The sequence below is a fragment of the Geotrypetes seraphini genome, chromosome 7 (genome assembly GCF_902459505.1).
Source record: "Geotrypetes seraphini chromosome 7, aGeoSer1.1, whole genome shotgun sequence".
NCBI classification, from domain to species: Eukaryota; Metazoa; Chordata; class Amphibia; order Gymnophiona; family Dermophiidae; genus Geotrypetes; species Geotrypetes seraphini.
In genome coordinates this window covers 82,812,976-82,827,866 of record NC_047090.1, presented here as the reverse complement: position 1 = coordinate 82,827,866, position 14,891 = coordinate 82,812,976, and the positions used below count along the sequence as shown (strand labels likewise).

Below are 14,891 nucleotides of genomic sequence, written 5' to 3'. Positions count from 1 at the left end.
GACGGACAAACTCGGGTAATTTATTCCAGGCATAGGGGGCAGATAGATAAAAGGAACAAAGTCTGGAATTGGCAGTGGAGGAGAAGGGTAACACTAAGAGTGACTTATCTGAGGAACAGAGTTCTCTGGGAGGTGTATAAGGAGGGAGAAGCAAGGGGTGAGATTGAGGGGTAGCAGAATGAACACACTTGTAGGTCAGCAATAAGGTCTTGAACTGTATGTGATGGCAGTGAAGTGACTTAAGGAGAGGGGTGACATGAGCATAGTGAGGTTGGTAGATGCAGCAGAGTTTTGCCCAGATTGCAAGGGGGAGAGGTGACACTGCGGGATACCAGTTAGGAGTAGATTGCAGTAATCTAAGTGTGAGGTTACAAGAGCTTGGACAAGGGTCTGGGTAGTATGCTCAGAGAGAAAGGATTGAATTTTGGTGATATTGAAGAGATAGAAGTGACTGGTCTTAGAAGCTTGTTGGATATGTGTAGAAAATGAGAGGTCAGAATCGAAGACCACTCCAAGGTTGCGAACAGAGGAGACTGGAACAATAACAGTATTATTTACTGAGATAGAGAAAGGAGGAGGAGGAGCAGAGAGTTTAGGAGGAAAGAGGAGCAGCTCAGTCTTGGACATATTTAGTTTCAAATGACAGGACATCCAGGCAGCAATGTCAGCCAAACAAGCAGAGACTTTTTCTTGGACTTTAAATGAAATTTCAAGTGTAGAGAGAGGTAGATCTGGGAGTCATCAGCTTATAGATGATACTGGAAGCCATGGGAGGAGATCAGGGCACCGAAGAAAGACGTATATAGAGAGAAGAGGTCCTAGGACAGAACCCTGGGGTTTACCAACCATTAGCGGGGTAGCAGCAGAAGAGGACCCACCAACACATACACTAAAGGTGTGTTGGGAAAGGTAGGAGGCAAACCAGGAGAGGATAGATTCATGGAATCCAAACGAGGACAACGTATCAAGGAGTAAGCTGTGATTTACAGTATTAAAGGCAGCAGACAGGTCAAGAAGGATAGAGTAAAGGCCCTTAGATCTGGCCATGAACAAGTCACTGCAGACCTTAGTGAAGGCAGTCTCTGTGGCATGTTGGCGAAAACCAGATTGTAGAGGATCAAGAATCTGTCGAGTTGAATAAATTTGGCATTATTAATTAGTTTAATGTACTTGTATTTGGTCTTTGGTATAATTGTCAGAGCATTTGGTCTTTGAATATAATTGTCAGAGCAGTTTATAATAAAACAAATAGCTTGAAAAAGGAAACAAACTACCAATTGTTTCATTCCCCATATATTCCTATTGTACAACATTTAGTTTTATTAATAGACTCAAGAAGCTCTCTGTTTGAAAATGAGAGTTATTGACAAAGACAGATGTCTGTAGTCCTTCTCTATTACCAATTAAACCATATATAACACAATTCTTGTTGGGTTTTATATACTACCCCATATATTAATTGTGGTACAGGTATTAGTTATGATCTCACAGATTGAGATGTGCTTCTGTGTAGCTGTCTTTGCTGCTTCAGCACTATAAACAGCAGGCAGAGCCTACAGGAAGCCGTCCCCTTTAAAAGACTATGGAAGTGATTCTAAAAGTTGTTTATTAATAACCATCTTAACCCATGTGTTATGGTAATAGTAAGACTGATTTCACTTTCCTTGTATAGGTAGAGTGTAATTCAGATATCTATAAGAAAGTGTATTTTATTGTATTGCTTTACTGTACTGATAATCATCCCAAGAATTTTTTCGAGTAGATATTTGAAATGAAATGAAGAATGAAAACATAATATCTGAGGCAGTGTTTGAACTGCTTATAGACACATTCGGGAAAGGATATCACCATTGCTCCTTTACATATTACTTTTAATCATAAAATACAAAATAAAATACAATTAAAAGGAGAAATGAGATCAAGAAATTAACAGTGTTAGGAAAAAATTCAACAAGAATACATCCTGAAATCTGAGTCTCATGGTACTGCTATATAGTAAGGGGGGGTTCTTTAATAAAATATACTACAGTATACATTGTTCAAAAGTATTACTTTAAATGAACTTATAACAATACCACATATAAAAAGCCTGATTTTTAAGATCAATATGGTTTGGGGTTTGTTTTTTTTTAATTACTGGAATAGTCCCTCTTTAATATCAGATTGTTCAGACTTTTAAAACATTTAGCTGCAGTCTTCATATCAGAGTTATCCATTTACTACCCATTTGGACCATCATATAATTTATCTTCTACTTATGAGACAATTTAGTATACTTTGCTATTTAGCAAATTAAATATAAAATAAACATATCCGATTTACACAAAAAAAAAAAAAAAGCAAGGTAGCAACTTTTAAACCCTTCTTTGACTTTCTAACTCAATCCTTCCATGTACAACAAAACAATATTGGCACTTGTTTAGTTTTATTTTTTACACTGTGCACAAAGTAACCGTAGCCCCTTTTTTTTTTTCCTTTATACAGCTTGGTTGCTGAAGAAATCCTGACAAACACCTTTCACTATTTCTTGTCCAATATGCTCCAGTCCTGTGAATTCTCGAGTGAAAAAAGTATGTGAATCTTCTGGATCTGAGGCCATGCTTTTCAGATCTTCCAGAGGTGCCCAGGCCACACCAACAGAGAAGACTGTGATACCTGCAATTAAAAATATAGAGAATCTAATATAGAAAATATAGAAACAAGAGAAAATGATGAAAGATAAGACCATAAGGTTTATTCAGTCTGCCCATCCACATCATTCACTATATTTTCCTCTCCCTTAGAGATCCTGTAGCACAGTGGTCCCCAACCTTTTTGACACCAAAGACTGCTTTTATAGAAGCAAATTTTTCCAGGGACCGGTGGGGGGGGGGGGGGAATTAGGGGCGGGTTCATAGGGCTGTTTTATACACAACATACATTATATTTCTAGAAAAAAAATAAAATAAATTTCTACTTTTGTTGTTTCTGCTTTCCTCATTTTCTTCTCATTCTCTTCCTTCCATCCACTGTCTGCCTTCTCTCTGCCTCTTCCATAGGCATCTGCTTTATTTCAATGCCTCTACCAGAAACTGTCTCTCCCTCCACCCCACACCCCCACTCCCAGTTGATCTGGCACCTATCTTCTTCCCTCCGCTCCCCCCATGGTCTGACATCTCTGTCTTCTTACCTTCCATCTCTCACATAAGAACAGCCGCTGCTGGGTCAGACCAGTGGTCCATCATTCCTAGTAGTCTGCTCCCACGGCAGCCCATTGGTCAAAGACCAGTGCCCTAATTGAGTCTAGTCTTACCTGTATACGTTCTGGTTCAGCAGGAACTTGTCTAACTTGTCTTGAATCCCTGGAGGGTGTTTTCCCCTATAACAACCTCCGGAAGAGTGTTCCAGATTTCTACCACTCTCTGAGTGAAGAACTTCCTTATGTTTGTACGGAATCTATCCCCTTTTAACTTTAGAGAGTGCCCTCTCATTCTCCCTACCTTGGCGAGGGTGAACAACCTGTCTTTATCTACTAAGTCTATTCCCTTCATTATCTTGAATGTTTCGATCATGTCCCCTCTCAGTCTCCTCTTTTCAAGGGAGAAGATGCCCAGTTTCTCTAATCTCTCACTGTACAGCAACTCCTCCAGCCCCTTAACCATTTTAGATGCTCTTCTCTGGACCCTTTCGATTAATACTATGTCCTTCTTCATGTATGGCGACCAGTGCTAGATGCAGTATTCCAGGTGGGGGCGTACCATGGCTCGATACAGCGGCATGATAACCTTCTCCAATCTGTTTGTGATCCCCTTCTTAATCATTCCTAGCATTCTGTTTGCCCTTTTTGCCGCTGCGGCTTCATTGACTTGTCTACCAGTACTCCCAAGTCTCTTTCGTGGGGTGGGGGGTCTCTCCAAGTACTGCACCGGACATCCTATATTCGTGTATAAGATTTTTGTTACCGACATACATCATCTTACACTTATCCACATTAAACCTCGTTTGCCATGTCGCGGCCCATTTCTCAAGCGTGTTTATGTCCCATTGCAGTTCTTCGCAATCCTTCTGCGTCTTCACTACTCTAAATAACTTTGCATCGCCTGCAAATTTAATCACCTCACTCGTACCAATTTCATTTATAAATATGTTGAAGAGCATGGGCCCAAGCACCAAACCCTGTGGCACTCCACTCATGACGCTTTTCCAGTCCGAGTATTATCCATTTACCCCCACTCTCTGTTTCCTTTTCGCCAACCAGTTTTTAATCCACGTGAGTATTTCACCCTCGATTCCATGGCTCGCAATTTTTCGAAGTAGTCATTCATGCGGGATCTTGTCGAACACCTTCTGAAAATCCAGATATACAATGTTGACCAGGTCACCCTTGTCTATCTGCCTGTTTGCTCCCTCAAAGAAGTGCAGTAAGTTCGTCAAGCAAGATCTTCCTTTGCTGAAGCCATGCTGGCTAGTCCTCATCAGATTGTGTCCGTCAAGGTGATCAATTATGCAGTCCTTTATCAGCACATGATCGAAACATTTAAGTACCTCACGGGACGTGTCGAAGTGGAAGATGATATTTTCTTTCTCAAGGGACCCTCGGCCACAAGAGGACACCCGCTCAAACTCAGGGGTGGAAAATTTCATGGCGACACCAGAAAGTATTTCTTCACAGAGAGAGTGGTTGATCATTGGAACAAGCTTCCAATGCAGGTGATCGAGGCAGACGGCGTGTCAGACTTTAAGAATAAATGGGATACCCATGTGGGATCCCTACGAGGGTCAAGATAAGGAAATTGGGTCATTAGGGCATAGACAGGGGGTGGGTAAGCAGAGTGGGCAGACTTGATGGGCTGTAGCCCTTTTCTGCCGTCATCTTCTATGTTTCTATCTTTCCCGGTACCGAGGTCAGACTCACCGGTCTGTAATTTCCCAGATCTCCCCTCGAACCTTTCTTGAAGATTGGTGTAACATTTGCCACTTTTCAGTCTTCCAGAATCCTTCCTGATTTGATTGACAGATTGTCTATTAGTTGGAGCAGTTCAGCTATAACCCCTTTCAGTTCCTTGATTACCCTCGGATGGATGCCATCTGGTCCCGGGGATTTATCGTTTTTAAGCCTATCAATCTGCCTACATACCTCTTCTAGACTGACCGTCAACCCTGTCAGTTTCCCTTCTTCGTTTCCTGCATACAGTCTGTCGGCTTCTGGTATATTATATATATCCTCTTCGGTAAATACAGACGAAGGTGGTTTTTAGCATCTCTCTCCTCCTTTCCTCCCTTCAGATCTTATTCCTTTCTCTTCCCCCTCCCCCAATGCTTCAGTATCTCTCCTCTCCCTTCCTTTTCTTTTCTTTTTCAATTTGTTTTCTACCTCTTGTCTATTTACTTTCCAGTCCTCAATTTCCCTTTCATTGTCTACCTACAGCTTAATGCCACTCTACAGAACCATGGTGAGACCTCATCTGGAATACTGTGTGCAATTCTGGAGGCCACATTACCGGAAAGATGTGCTTCGAGCTGAATCGGTCCAGCGGATGGCCACTAGGATGGTCGCAGGACTCAAGGGTCTCTCATACGAAGAAAGACTGGGTAAACTGCAGCTCTATACCCTGTAGGAGCGCAGAGAAAGGGGTGACATGATTGAGACATTTAAGTACGTCACTGGTCGTGTCGAGGTGGAAAACGATATATTCTTTCCCAAGGGTCCCTCAGTCACAAGGGGGCACCCGCTCAAACTCAGAGGGGGGAAGTTTAGTGGTGACACCAGGAAGTATTTCTTCACGGAAAGGGTGGTAGATCACTGGAACAAACTTCCGGTGCAGGTGATCAAGGCCACCAGCGTGCTCGATTTTAAGAATAAATGGGACATCCACGTGGGATCCCTACGAGGGTCAAGTTAAGGAACTAGGTCACTAGCACTCAGACTCAATGGGGTGGGTCAATAGAGTGGGCAGACCTGATGGCCTGTGGCCCTTTTCTGCCGTCATCTTTCTATGTTTTTATGTTTCTATACAGCTTGCCGCCTCTTTCCGGCACCCGTTCCAGTATCTCACTAAATCTATCCTCTTGTCCCAATTCAGTATGTGCTCTTTCATTATCCCCTACTTCCATCCAGTATGTGCTCGCTCTCTTTTCTCCACTTCCTCCCCTCTCTATCCTCTCCTATCCAGTGTCTGTTCCCCTCTCTCTCTCCCCTCCCATTCAACAGCTGTTCCCCTCTCTCTCTCCCCTCCCTTCTAGCGTCTGCTCCCTCTCCACTTTCAGTGTCTGTTCCACTCTCTCCCTTCCCATCCAGAATCTGATCCCCTTTGTCTCCTCCCCATTTCTTTCTAGCATCTGCTCCTCTCGCTCCACTTTCAGTGTCTGTTCCCCTATTTCCCCTGCCAACCAGTGTCTGCTCCCCTTTCTCTCCTCCCCACTTCCTTCTAGTGTCTGCTCCCTCTCTCTCCATTTTCAGTATCTGTTCCTCTCTCTCCCCTTCCAACCAGCATCTGCTCCCCTTTCACTCCTCCCCACTTCCTTCTAGCATCTGCTCCCTCTCTCTCCACTTTCAGCATCTGTTCCCCTCTCTCTCTTCCCTTCCAATCAGCATTTTCTCCTCTCCCCATTTTTATCCAGCATCTGCGCCTCCCTCTCTCTCCACTTCTGTTCAGAGTTTGCTCTCCTCTCTCTCCCTTTCAGAGTCTTCTACCCTTCCCCCTTTCCCTCCACTTCCCTTCAGCGCCACCGAATCTCTTCCCCTCGTTGGGCCACCTTTCTCCCTTCCCCTCACCTTCACGTGTGCTCATTGCATTTGAACACTTTGTCAAGAGCTTTCGCAGAAGAGCAATCAAGTGCTATTCTGCAGAGTATTTCCTCCTTGATAGTTGCTTTTTTGTTTACAAAAGAGCCCAAGATATTGAAATCCTTTGCAACTTCTATTCTGTCGCCTTCAAACTAAAAATCTTCATCATTTTCCATGTTCATGATCTTTGTCCTGTTTATATTCACTTCTAATCCCACTTATGACTTTCGGCTTTGACTTTTCTCAGTAGATACTACAGTCTTGTTTGCTGTTGGTGATGAGCATTGTATCATCTGCATAGCACAGGATGTTTATATTTCAGCCACCAACTTTGGAACTGACACTCTCTTCTTCCAAATTTGCTTTTCTGAAGATGGTTTCACAGTACAGGTTGAACAGGTAAGGTGACGAGATGCATCCTTGCCTGATGCCATGTTTTATTGGAAACCAATCAGTATTACCATATTGAATTCTCTCTAGAGAATGACACGGTGGCTGTTACCCATGGCTAGCTGCGCGTAACCCACCGAAACGGTGGGAAAAAAGTGGTCACCGTGGGTATAGGGACAAGGCCATTCACCGCCCCATGGTCATCTAGACCAGTGTTCTTCAACCGCCAGTCTGCAGAAATGTTCTGTTAGCCTACAGGGTCGGCACATCCATCGGGCCCAAGACAGTGTTCTTCAGCTGCCAGTCCATGGTGGGATCAACTCGGCGTCTTCGGGCCAGTTCCTTGAGTGCTGCAGTGCACAAAGTCATGGAAAAAGGCTCCTACGCGTGGCCTGAACCTGAATCAGAAGCCTTCTCTCTGACGTCGCAACGTCAGAGGGAAGGCATCCAGATGAGGCACAGGACGTGTGCTGCCCACAGCTTTGTGCAATGCAGCACTCAGGGGGCAGCCCGAAGACACCGTGTTGATCGCACCGTGGACCGGCCTGAAGATAACACCGGGGGGCAGGCCAGAAGGCAAGGCACAGCATGGAGGAAGAGAGACAACAATGGTAGAGGGAATGCTTTTATTTTTTTATTTAATGATTGATTTACATCTGCTGTCTGTTCAGAAAGAAATGCATTTGTTTCTTTTCCTCTGGGGTTGTACTGCTTGCAGAGTCTTGCATCTTTCGGTTTGTTTGTAAATATTAATACTTTTAGGTTTTGGTCCTGCATTTGCTTGGGGCTATCTGTTTTCTGGTAGGGATGAATGTTGAAAAGCATACAGTGTGCTTTGTGTATTTTAATTTTGTGGTTAACCATTATGTGTTGTTAATACGATTATATTGTGTGTGTGTGTATATATATATGAAAAATGAATGGAATAAATGATGTTACAATTATACGATTATGGGGGCAGGGTCTGGGGCGGAGATTGGATGGAGATGGGCACGACGTAGCGCAGTATTCTTCAACTGCCGGTCCACAAAATAATTATTTTCTTTCCGCCGGTTCATAGGTGTCAAAAGGTTGAACACTGATCTAGACTACTGTAACACATTACTCCTAGGGTTAAGCTTAGCCAACTTGTCCCGCCTACAGTTAATCCAAAGCACTGCAGCTAGACTCTTGCCAGGTGTGCCCATTAATGACCACATTATGCTGATTCTATTTGATCTGCACTGGCTGCCAATATCTAAACAGATCGAATTCAAGTTACTTTGTCTAGTTTTCAAAGCCTGGCATCTTCAGTTTCCTGATTATCTGTACAAAAAACTGGCCAGATATCAATCTAATAGAACTCTGAGATCATTATATCACAATCAATTTGAAGTTTCTGGAACAAGATTAATAAAACTACAAACAACTAGAAGGAGAGCTTTCTCATATGCAAGTCCTAACCTTTGGAACTCCATGCTTCACAGCTTCCTCGAGGAAACATCCTACTTCTGTAAACTACTGAAATCAATTCTATTTCATCAACACCAAGGGGATTGGTGGATGCCGGATAACTGTAGTTTCTGGTTATTTCAGAGTTAATGTAAAAATTGTGTCTCCCCACCTCACTCTTATCATCCCCTCCACCTCCACTTGTAGGTCAAGCATCTTCTTCCCTGGCCACTTTCTCTTCCCCCTTCTCTCCCACTTTCCTTCCCCTTTCTACACCCACTCCCCCCCTCACCTGAAGCAGCAGAGCTGGTCCTGAAAACTTCCTCTCTCCATCTGTTCCAAAAACAGTAGAGCCAGTCCTAACAACATCCTCCCTTCCTTCTATTCCCAAAGCAGCAGAGCCAGTCTTGACAACCCCCCTCCCTCCTCCTTTACTCACCTGATGTAGCAGCAGCTGGCAAGCAGAGGAAATGCCAGTAAAAAGTCAGCTTTTGGCCAGCCCCAGCAGGGCCTTTCCTCTGGTACATTGGAAAGGCCATGTCAGGACTGTCCAGAAGCTGCATGTTTACCGACGCTTGCTCTGTTGCTGGCTGCCGCTACATCATTGAGTAAGGGAGGGAGGGGGTTTTCAGGACAAGCTCTACTGCTTTGGGATTGGAGGGAGAGGGTTGTCAGGAATGGCTCTGGTGCTTTGGGAATGAAGGGAGGGGATTGTCAGGACTGGCTCTGGTGCTTTGGGAATGGAGGGAGGGGATTGTCAGGACTAGCTCTGGTGCTTTGGGAATGGAGGGAGGGAGATTGGAGGCTGCCACAATGCTCTGGGATCTGGAGGGAGGGAGATTGGTGGGTGCCGCAATGCTTCAGGAGCTGGAGGGAGATTGGTGGCTGCTGCTGATACCTTTGGGGCTGAAGGGAGGTTATTGGGTCAGGAGTATCACTTTTGATATTGTCTTAGGAGTGTGGGAGACATTTTATTGTTAACAATTTTTTTGCTGGTGGGTTGAGAGTGCAGGTTAATTGAATGCTGGTTAGCTGAGATTCTACTGTAATACTTTTGTAAAGATGGTATTGCCAATACTTTTGTAAAGATGGATCACCAATAGGAAATGGCTGCCGTGAGTTCCTGTAGTCTCTCGAGACTATGACGGGAACTCCCCACAGCCATTTCCTATTGGCGATCTGCATAGAAGCCATAGGAAGATTGCTCCTGCCCCGAAAGCCCGCTAGACTACCAGGTAAGGCTGGGACGCCGGGGGGAAGGCTAAACTATGGGGGGGGGGGGGTTCTTTTTCCCCCTCCCCAAAAAATCACGAATATGTGAAATTGCGATTGCCGAAACCGCGAATGGGGAGGGGGAAGTGTACATGCTGTTCCATAAAGGGCACTCAGCCTGAAGTGGCCTATATAGAATATCATGTCTCACAGATTTTCCCAGTGCCTAAATTTGGGTGCTATTTCTAGAATTTGTCCCTTATGGGTTTGAATGCTGGTGTTCTAGATATTTATGCATACAAGAGATGCATAAATGCAGTGCCTAGATTATAGAATTCCCTTGAAAATGCATTGCTTTATGCCATTTTAAGAACATCACAAATGGAGAAATAGCAACTTGAGATTACTGTTTACACATGGATACAGTAAGACACAGAACAGGGGAACCTGGGAGGCTAAGAAGGTAGATTGATGGAGGGAGGGTAATATTTTTCAAACTTTTGATGGCAGTGAGTTTTATATAGCATCGAGAGGGATATGGACTGATGGTTCTGAAGCCAGGAAGGGCTAACTTTGGCTGTGGTTTCATTTTCTTTATTTTTCTTTTTTTAAATAAAAAGAAACAAAAAACTTTCAATATAGATTATTAATATATATCTTATGCTAATATTTATTTTTAAATTCTATATAATACACAATCATTTTTAAGTAATTCTAATTGGTTGAGTGGCAATTTTGCAGATCAGAAAGTAATTACCTGCATCTTGAGCAAACGTGGCAGGTCCTCTAACATCATCATAGGATTGCCCATCTGTTATAATCACAAGGAAGTTTTTGTTATGTCCATCCTTTATGGTTTTGAACAGTTGTTTGACGGTGTAAAGGATGGCATCCCCAGTTGCTGTTCCACCACTCATGTATTGAATACCATGCAAAGCAGTCAGGATATCTTCCTTTGTCTGGTAATCATTGAAGCTGAATTCAGTACGTTGATCATAGGTGAATTGTACAGCTCCAATTTTTGTACCAATGTCAGAGATCTCAAAGGCTTTAGCTATGTTAGCAGTAAAGTCAAGCATTATGCGGAAGTTGGTGTCTCCAATGCTACTGGAGCCATCTATTAAGAATGCTATGTTAACAGAATTGTAGCAAGTCCTACTGCAAAGCAGGTGCCCATGAGAACATAGCTTTTGGACAAGTGGTTTCACATACTTGGTGGTCCCAAACCAATTTGGAATATAATAGGAGAAAAAGCCATTGTTTCGACAAACTGCCTGTTCAAAAAAAAAAAAAAGAAGTGATTTCTTGGCAACAGCATTATTCATCTAAACTTATCTAATTGGCCTTTGTTTCTGTGATATATCTTGTTTGAGCCTTCCAAGGAGAATTGTTTCAAAAGAATGGAAAAATAAATAAATGTAATGCCTTTATTTAAACAGGATCTCCTTTCACTTAACATTCACCACAACTTAGCAATGGGGCAGCCAGAAATTTTTCAAGTTTGTTTTTTCCATTTTTTATTATTCCAGATTGAATGTCATCAACAATGCATACTCTTTGCAAAGAAGGAACACTCACTGAAAGCATGCACTATGTGGAAAGAAGACACATGCTTATTACAGAATGAGCATTCATTCTTGATAATTTATATTCACAAACCATAATGCATGTGCAAATTAGGCAAGATTGCACACTTTTTTTTAATAAGTATGTGCCTCCTTTGTCCATAGCGCCCCTTTTACTAAACTGCATATAGTTTAATTGAGATTGAATTAATTATACAGCCTTTACTCCTAGGGGCATTCTGTGTAAAATGTTTTGAAAATTCTGTGCTGTATCTATAGCGTTTTTGAACAGAATTTCTCCCTTCTAAAGACCACAATTTCCTCCTATTTCCCTCTTCAAATTCCAACCTCCCCCACCTTCCCCAATGGCACACTAACCTTTGTCTGCTCTTCCTCCCACTCTCCCCAATGGCATATTCATATTTTTCTGCTTTCTCCCCCCCTTCATTGTACTCCTGGATCTGGTTTCCCCTCTCCTACAAAGATCACACAGCAGGAAGAGGAGGAAGTAAACTCCTGCACATTAGTGTGACCCCCCCCCTTCCTTGAAAAATACCTCTGCTGTAAAAGCAGTGGTGGAGGGTTTTTTCAGGGGGCAAGGCGGTTACTGAATTTTACTATGGCTAGAGGAGACTTATGGGAGGAGCTAAGAACATAAGAAGTTGCCTCCACTGGGTCAGACCAGAGGCCCATCACGCCCAGCAGTCCTCACTAGAGAGTTGCGCAGGGACAGAAATCCCACCCGTCCCCACCCGTCCCCGCCAAAGTCCCACCCGTCCCCACCCGTCCCCACCCGTCCCCGTGAGGAATCCCTCCGTCCCCACCCGTCCCCGTGAGGAATCCCCTCCGTCCCCACCCGTCCCCGCGAGGAATCCCCTCCTTCCCCGCCCGTCCATATAAACTTCAGAAATAGTTATTTCATTTAATTATGCTACTGAATTAAAGGCTCTGGTAGAAACCATTTACAAATAAGCAAAAAGACTTTATTAATTTGAAAATATTAATTGGGAAGAATACATACTTTGCAAATGGGTTTCTACCAGAGCCTCTAATGTTTATAAATTTTTATCAACACAACTAATATACTACTTTATCCTGAAGCAAAATAAAAAAAAAGAAATATAATTCTTTTCCTACCTTTGTTGCCTGGTTTCTGCTTTCCTCATGTTCTCATTCAATTCCTTCCATCCACTGTCTCTCTTCCTTCTGCATCTTCCATTTGCTCTGTTACTGTGCCTCTCCCTTTCTTCCCCCTTCCAAATTGGTCTGGCACCCATCTTCTTCTCTCCGCTCCCCCCATAGCCTGGCATCTGTCTTCTTCCCTGCCAGCGTCTTCTCCCTACTCTCTCTTCCCCATTTCCTTTCAGCGTCCTTCTCCCCCCATCTTCCCCATGTCCTGTCAGCGTCCTTCTCCCCCATGTCTTCCACATGTGCTTTCAGTGTCCTTCTCCCCCCTCTGCTTCCCCATGTCCTTTCAGCGTCCTTCTCCCTCTCTGTCTTCCCCATGGCCTTTCAGCGTCCTTCTCCACCCCACCCCCCGTCATCCCCATGTCCTTTCAGCATCCTTCTCCACCCCTTTGTCTTCCCCATGTGCTTTCAGCATCCTTCTCCCCCCTCTGTCTTCCACAAGTGCTTTCAGAGTCCTTCCCCCCCCCGCCCTTCCCATGGCCTTTCAGCGTCCTTCTCCACCCCTTTGTATTCCCCCATGTGCTTTCAGCGTCCTTCTCCCTTCTCTGTCTTCAAGTGCTTTCAGCGTCCTTCTCCCCCCCTCCTTCTCTACCGCCCCGGGTGCAGCACAGCCGGCCAGGTCCCCTTACTTTTGTGGCACTTCCCCGACCGACTGACAACAGCCCCGGTCCGACAAACCTCCCTGCCCTTAACTGCGAATCTAAATTACCTTATTACAGCTGCTGTAAGAAGATAATTTAGATTCGCGGCTACAGGGCAGGGAGGATTGTCGGACCGGGGCTGTTGTCAGTCGGTCGGGGAAGTGCCACAAAAGTAAGGGGACCTGGCCGGCTGTGCTGCAACCGGGGCGGGGCGGGGCGGACCGCCCCGTCCCTTGGTAGCCACTCGAACCGCGAGGCTACTCTCCTCCTTACCTGCACTGCCTGCAGCACAGAGCCAAACGGAAGTCTTCCCGACTCAGTCGCGCGGCTCTTCTCTCTACCTTCTCTGCTTGCAGCACAGAGCCGAACGGAAGTCTTCCCGACGTCAGCGCTGACGTCGGAGGGAGGGAGGGCTTTAAGCTTTAAGCCCTCCCTCCCCTCCGACGGGGCACTGGGGGCACTATGGACACAGGAAGGAGACACTGGGGGCACTATGGACATGGGAAGGAGGCACTGGGGGCACTAAGGACACCAGACGGGGCACTGGGGGCAAAAAGGACACAGGAAGGAGGCACTGGGGGCACTAAGGACACAGGACGGGGCACTATGGACACAGGAAGGAGGCACTGGGGGCACTAAGGACACAGGACGGGGCACTATGGACACAGGAAGGAGGCACTGGGGGCACTAAGGACACAAGACGGGGCACTAAGGACACGGGAAGGAGGCACTGGGGGCACTATGGACACAGGAAGGAGGCACGGGGGGTACTAAGGACACGGGAAGGAGGCACTGGGGGCACTATGGACACAGGAAGGAGGCACTGGGGACACTAAGGACATGGGAAGGAAGGAGGGAGGGAATAGAAAGGGACATTTGTTGGGCCTCAGTGCAGAAAGAAAGAAATGAAAGAAAGGATACACAGTCAATTAATAGATGTCCCCTTTTGATGAAAAAATAAATGGTCACGTTACCTCTGACTTACTTTTTCTGCAGCAGAGTCAGCAGCTGCGCTGAGGTGCAGGAAGGTCCCATGATAACTCATCTGCCGGCTCTGCTCCATAAGAAGTAAGTCGGAAGGGGTGGACCCGGCAGGCGCAGTCATTGCGGGACTTTGCCACAACTCCCTGCGTCTGTGGGTCCACCCCCTCCGACGTAACTTACTTCTTCCGGAGCAGAGCCAGCAGACGAGTCATCGCAGGACCTTCCAGCATGCGGCTGCTGAGTCCACTCCAGAGCAAGTACGTCGGAGTGGGGTGGACTGGCAGCCAGCAACTACAGTCATTGTGGGACCTTGCTGAATGAAGGGAGAGAAAGGAGCAAGATTGCTGGAATGAAAGAGTGGTGGAGGAAAAGAAAGGGGGCAGGGTGGTATGGAAGGGTGGTGCTGATAGAATTGATGTACAGAGAAAGTGGAGAGACATAAGGGGGAAGGATATTGGAGGGAAAGAAAGGGGGCAGATGCTGATTGAAGAGGGGTAGATGGCGAGAGAAAGGGCAGACATTGGATGGTAGTGGGGAGCCTATGCTGGATGGAAGTGCAGATGGGAGAGATAAGGGAGAAAATGCAGGAAGGAAATGGGAGGAGAGAAAGAGGGGAGCAGACGCTGGCTGGATGGAAGTGGACAGAGAGAGAAAGTACTAGATGGAAGGGTTGGAGAAAGAGGATACATGATGGAAGAAGGGGATAAATAAAAG

At 45.3% G+C, this 14,891-nt stretch overlaps 1 protein-coding gene across 3 annotated transcripts in view; it reads right to left on the bottom strand.

The window, feature by feature from the left end:
- Positions 1-2,438: 2,438 nt before the first annotated feature.
- Positions 2,439-14,891, bottom strand: part of COCH (cochlin) — a 179,234-nt gene continuing 166,781 nt past the window's right edge. For all 3 annotated transcript variants that reach the window (XM_033953042.1, XM_033953041.1, XM_033953043.1), the window contains 2 exons: positions 10,557-11,073; positions 2,439-2,655 (listed from right to left, as the gene is read on the bottom strand). In XM_033953042.1, coding sequence (XP_033808933.1) covers positions 2,477-2,655; positions 10,557-11,073 — 696 coding nt within the window. In that variant the 3' untranslated portion in view covers positions 2,439-2,476. The remainder of the gene's footprint in view (positions 2,656-10,556; positions 11,074-14,891) is intronic.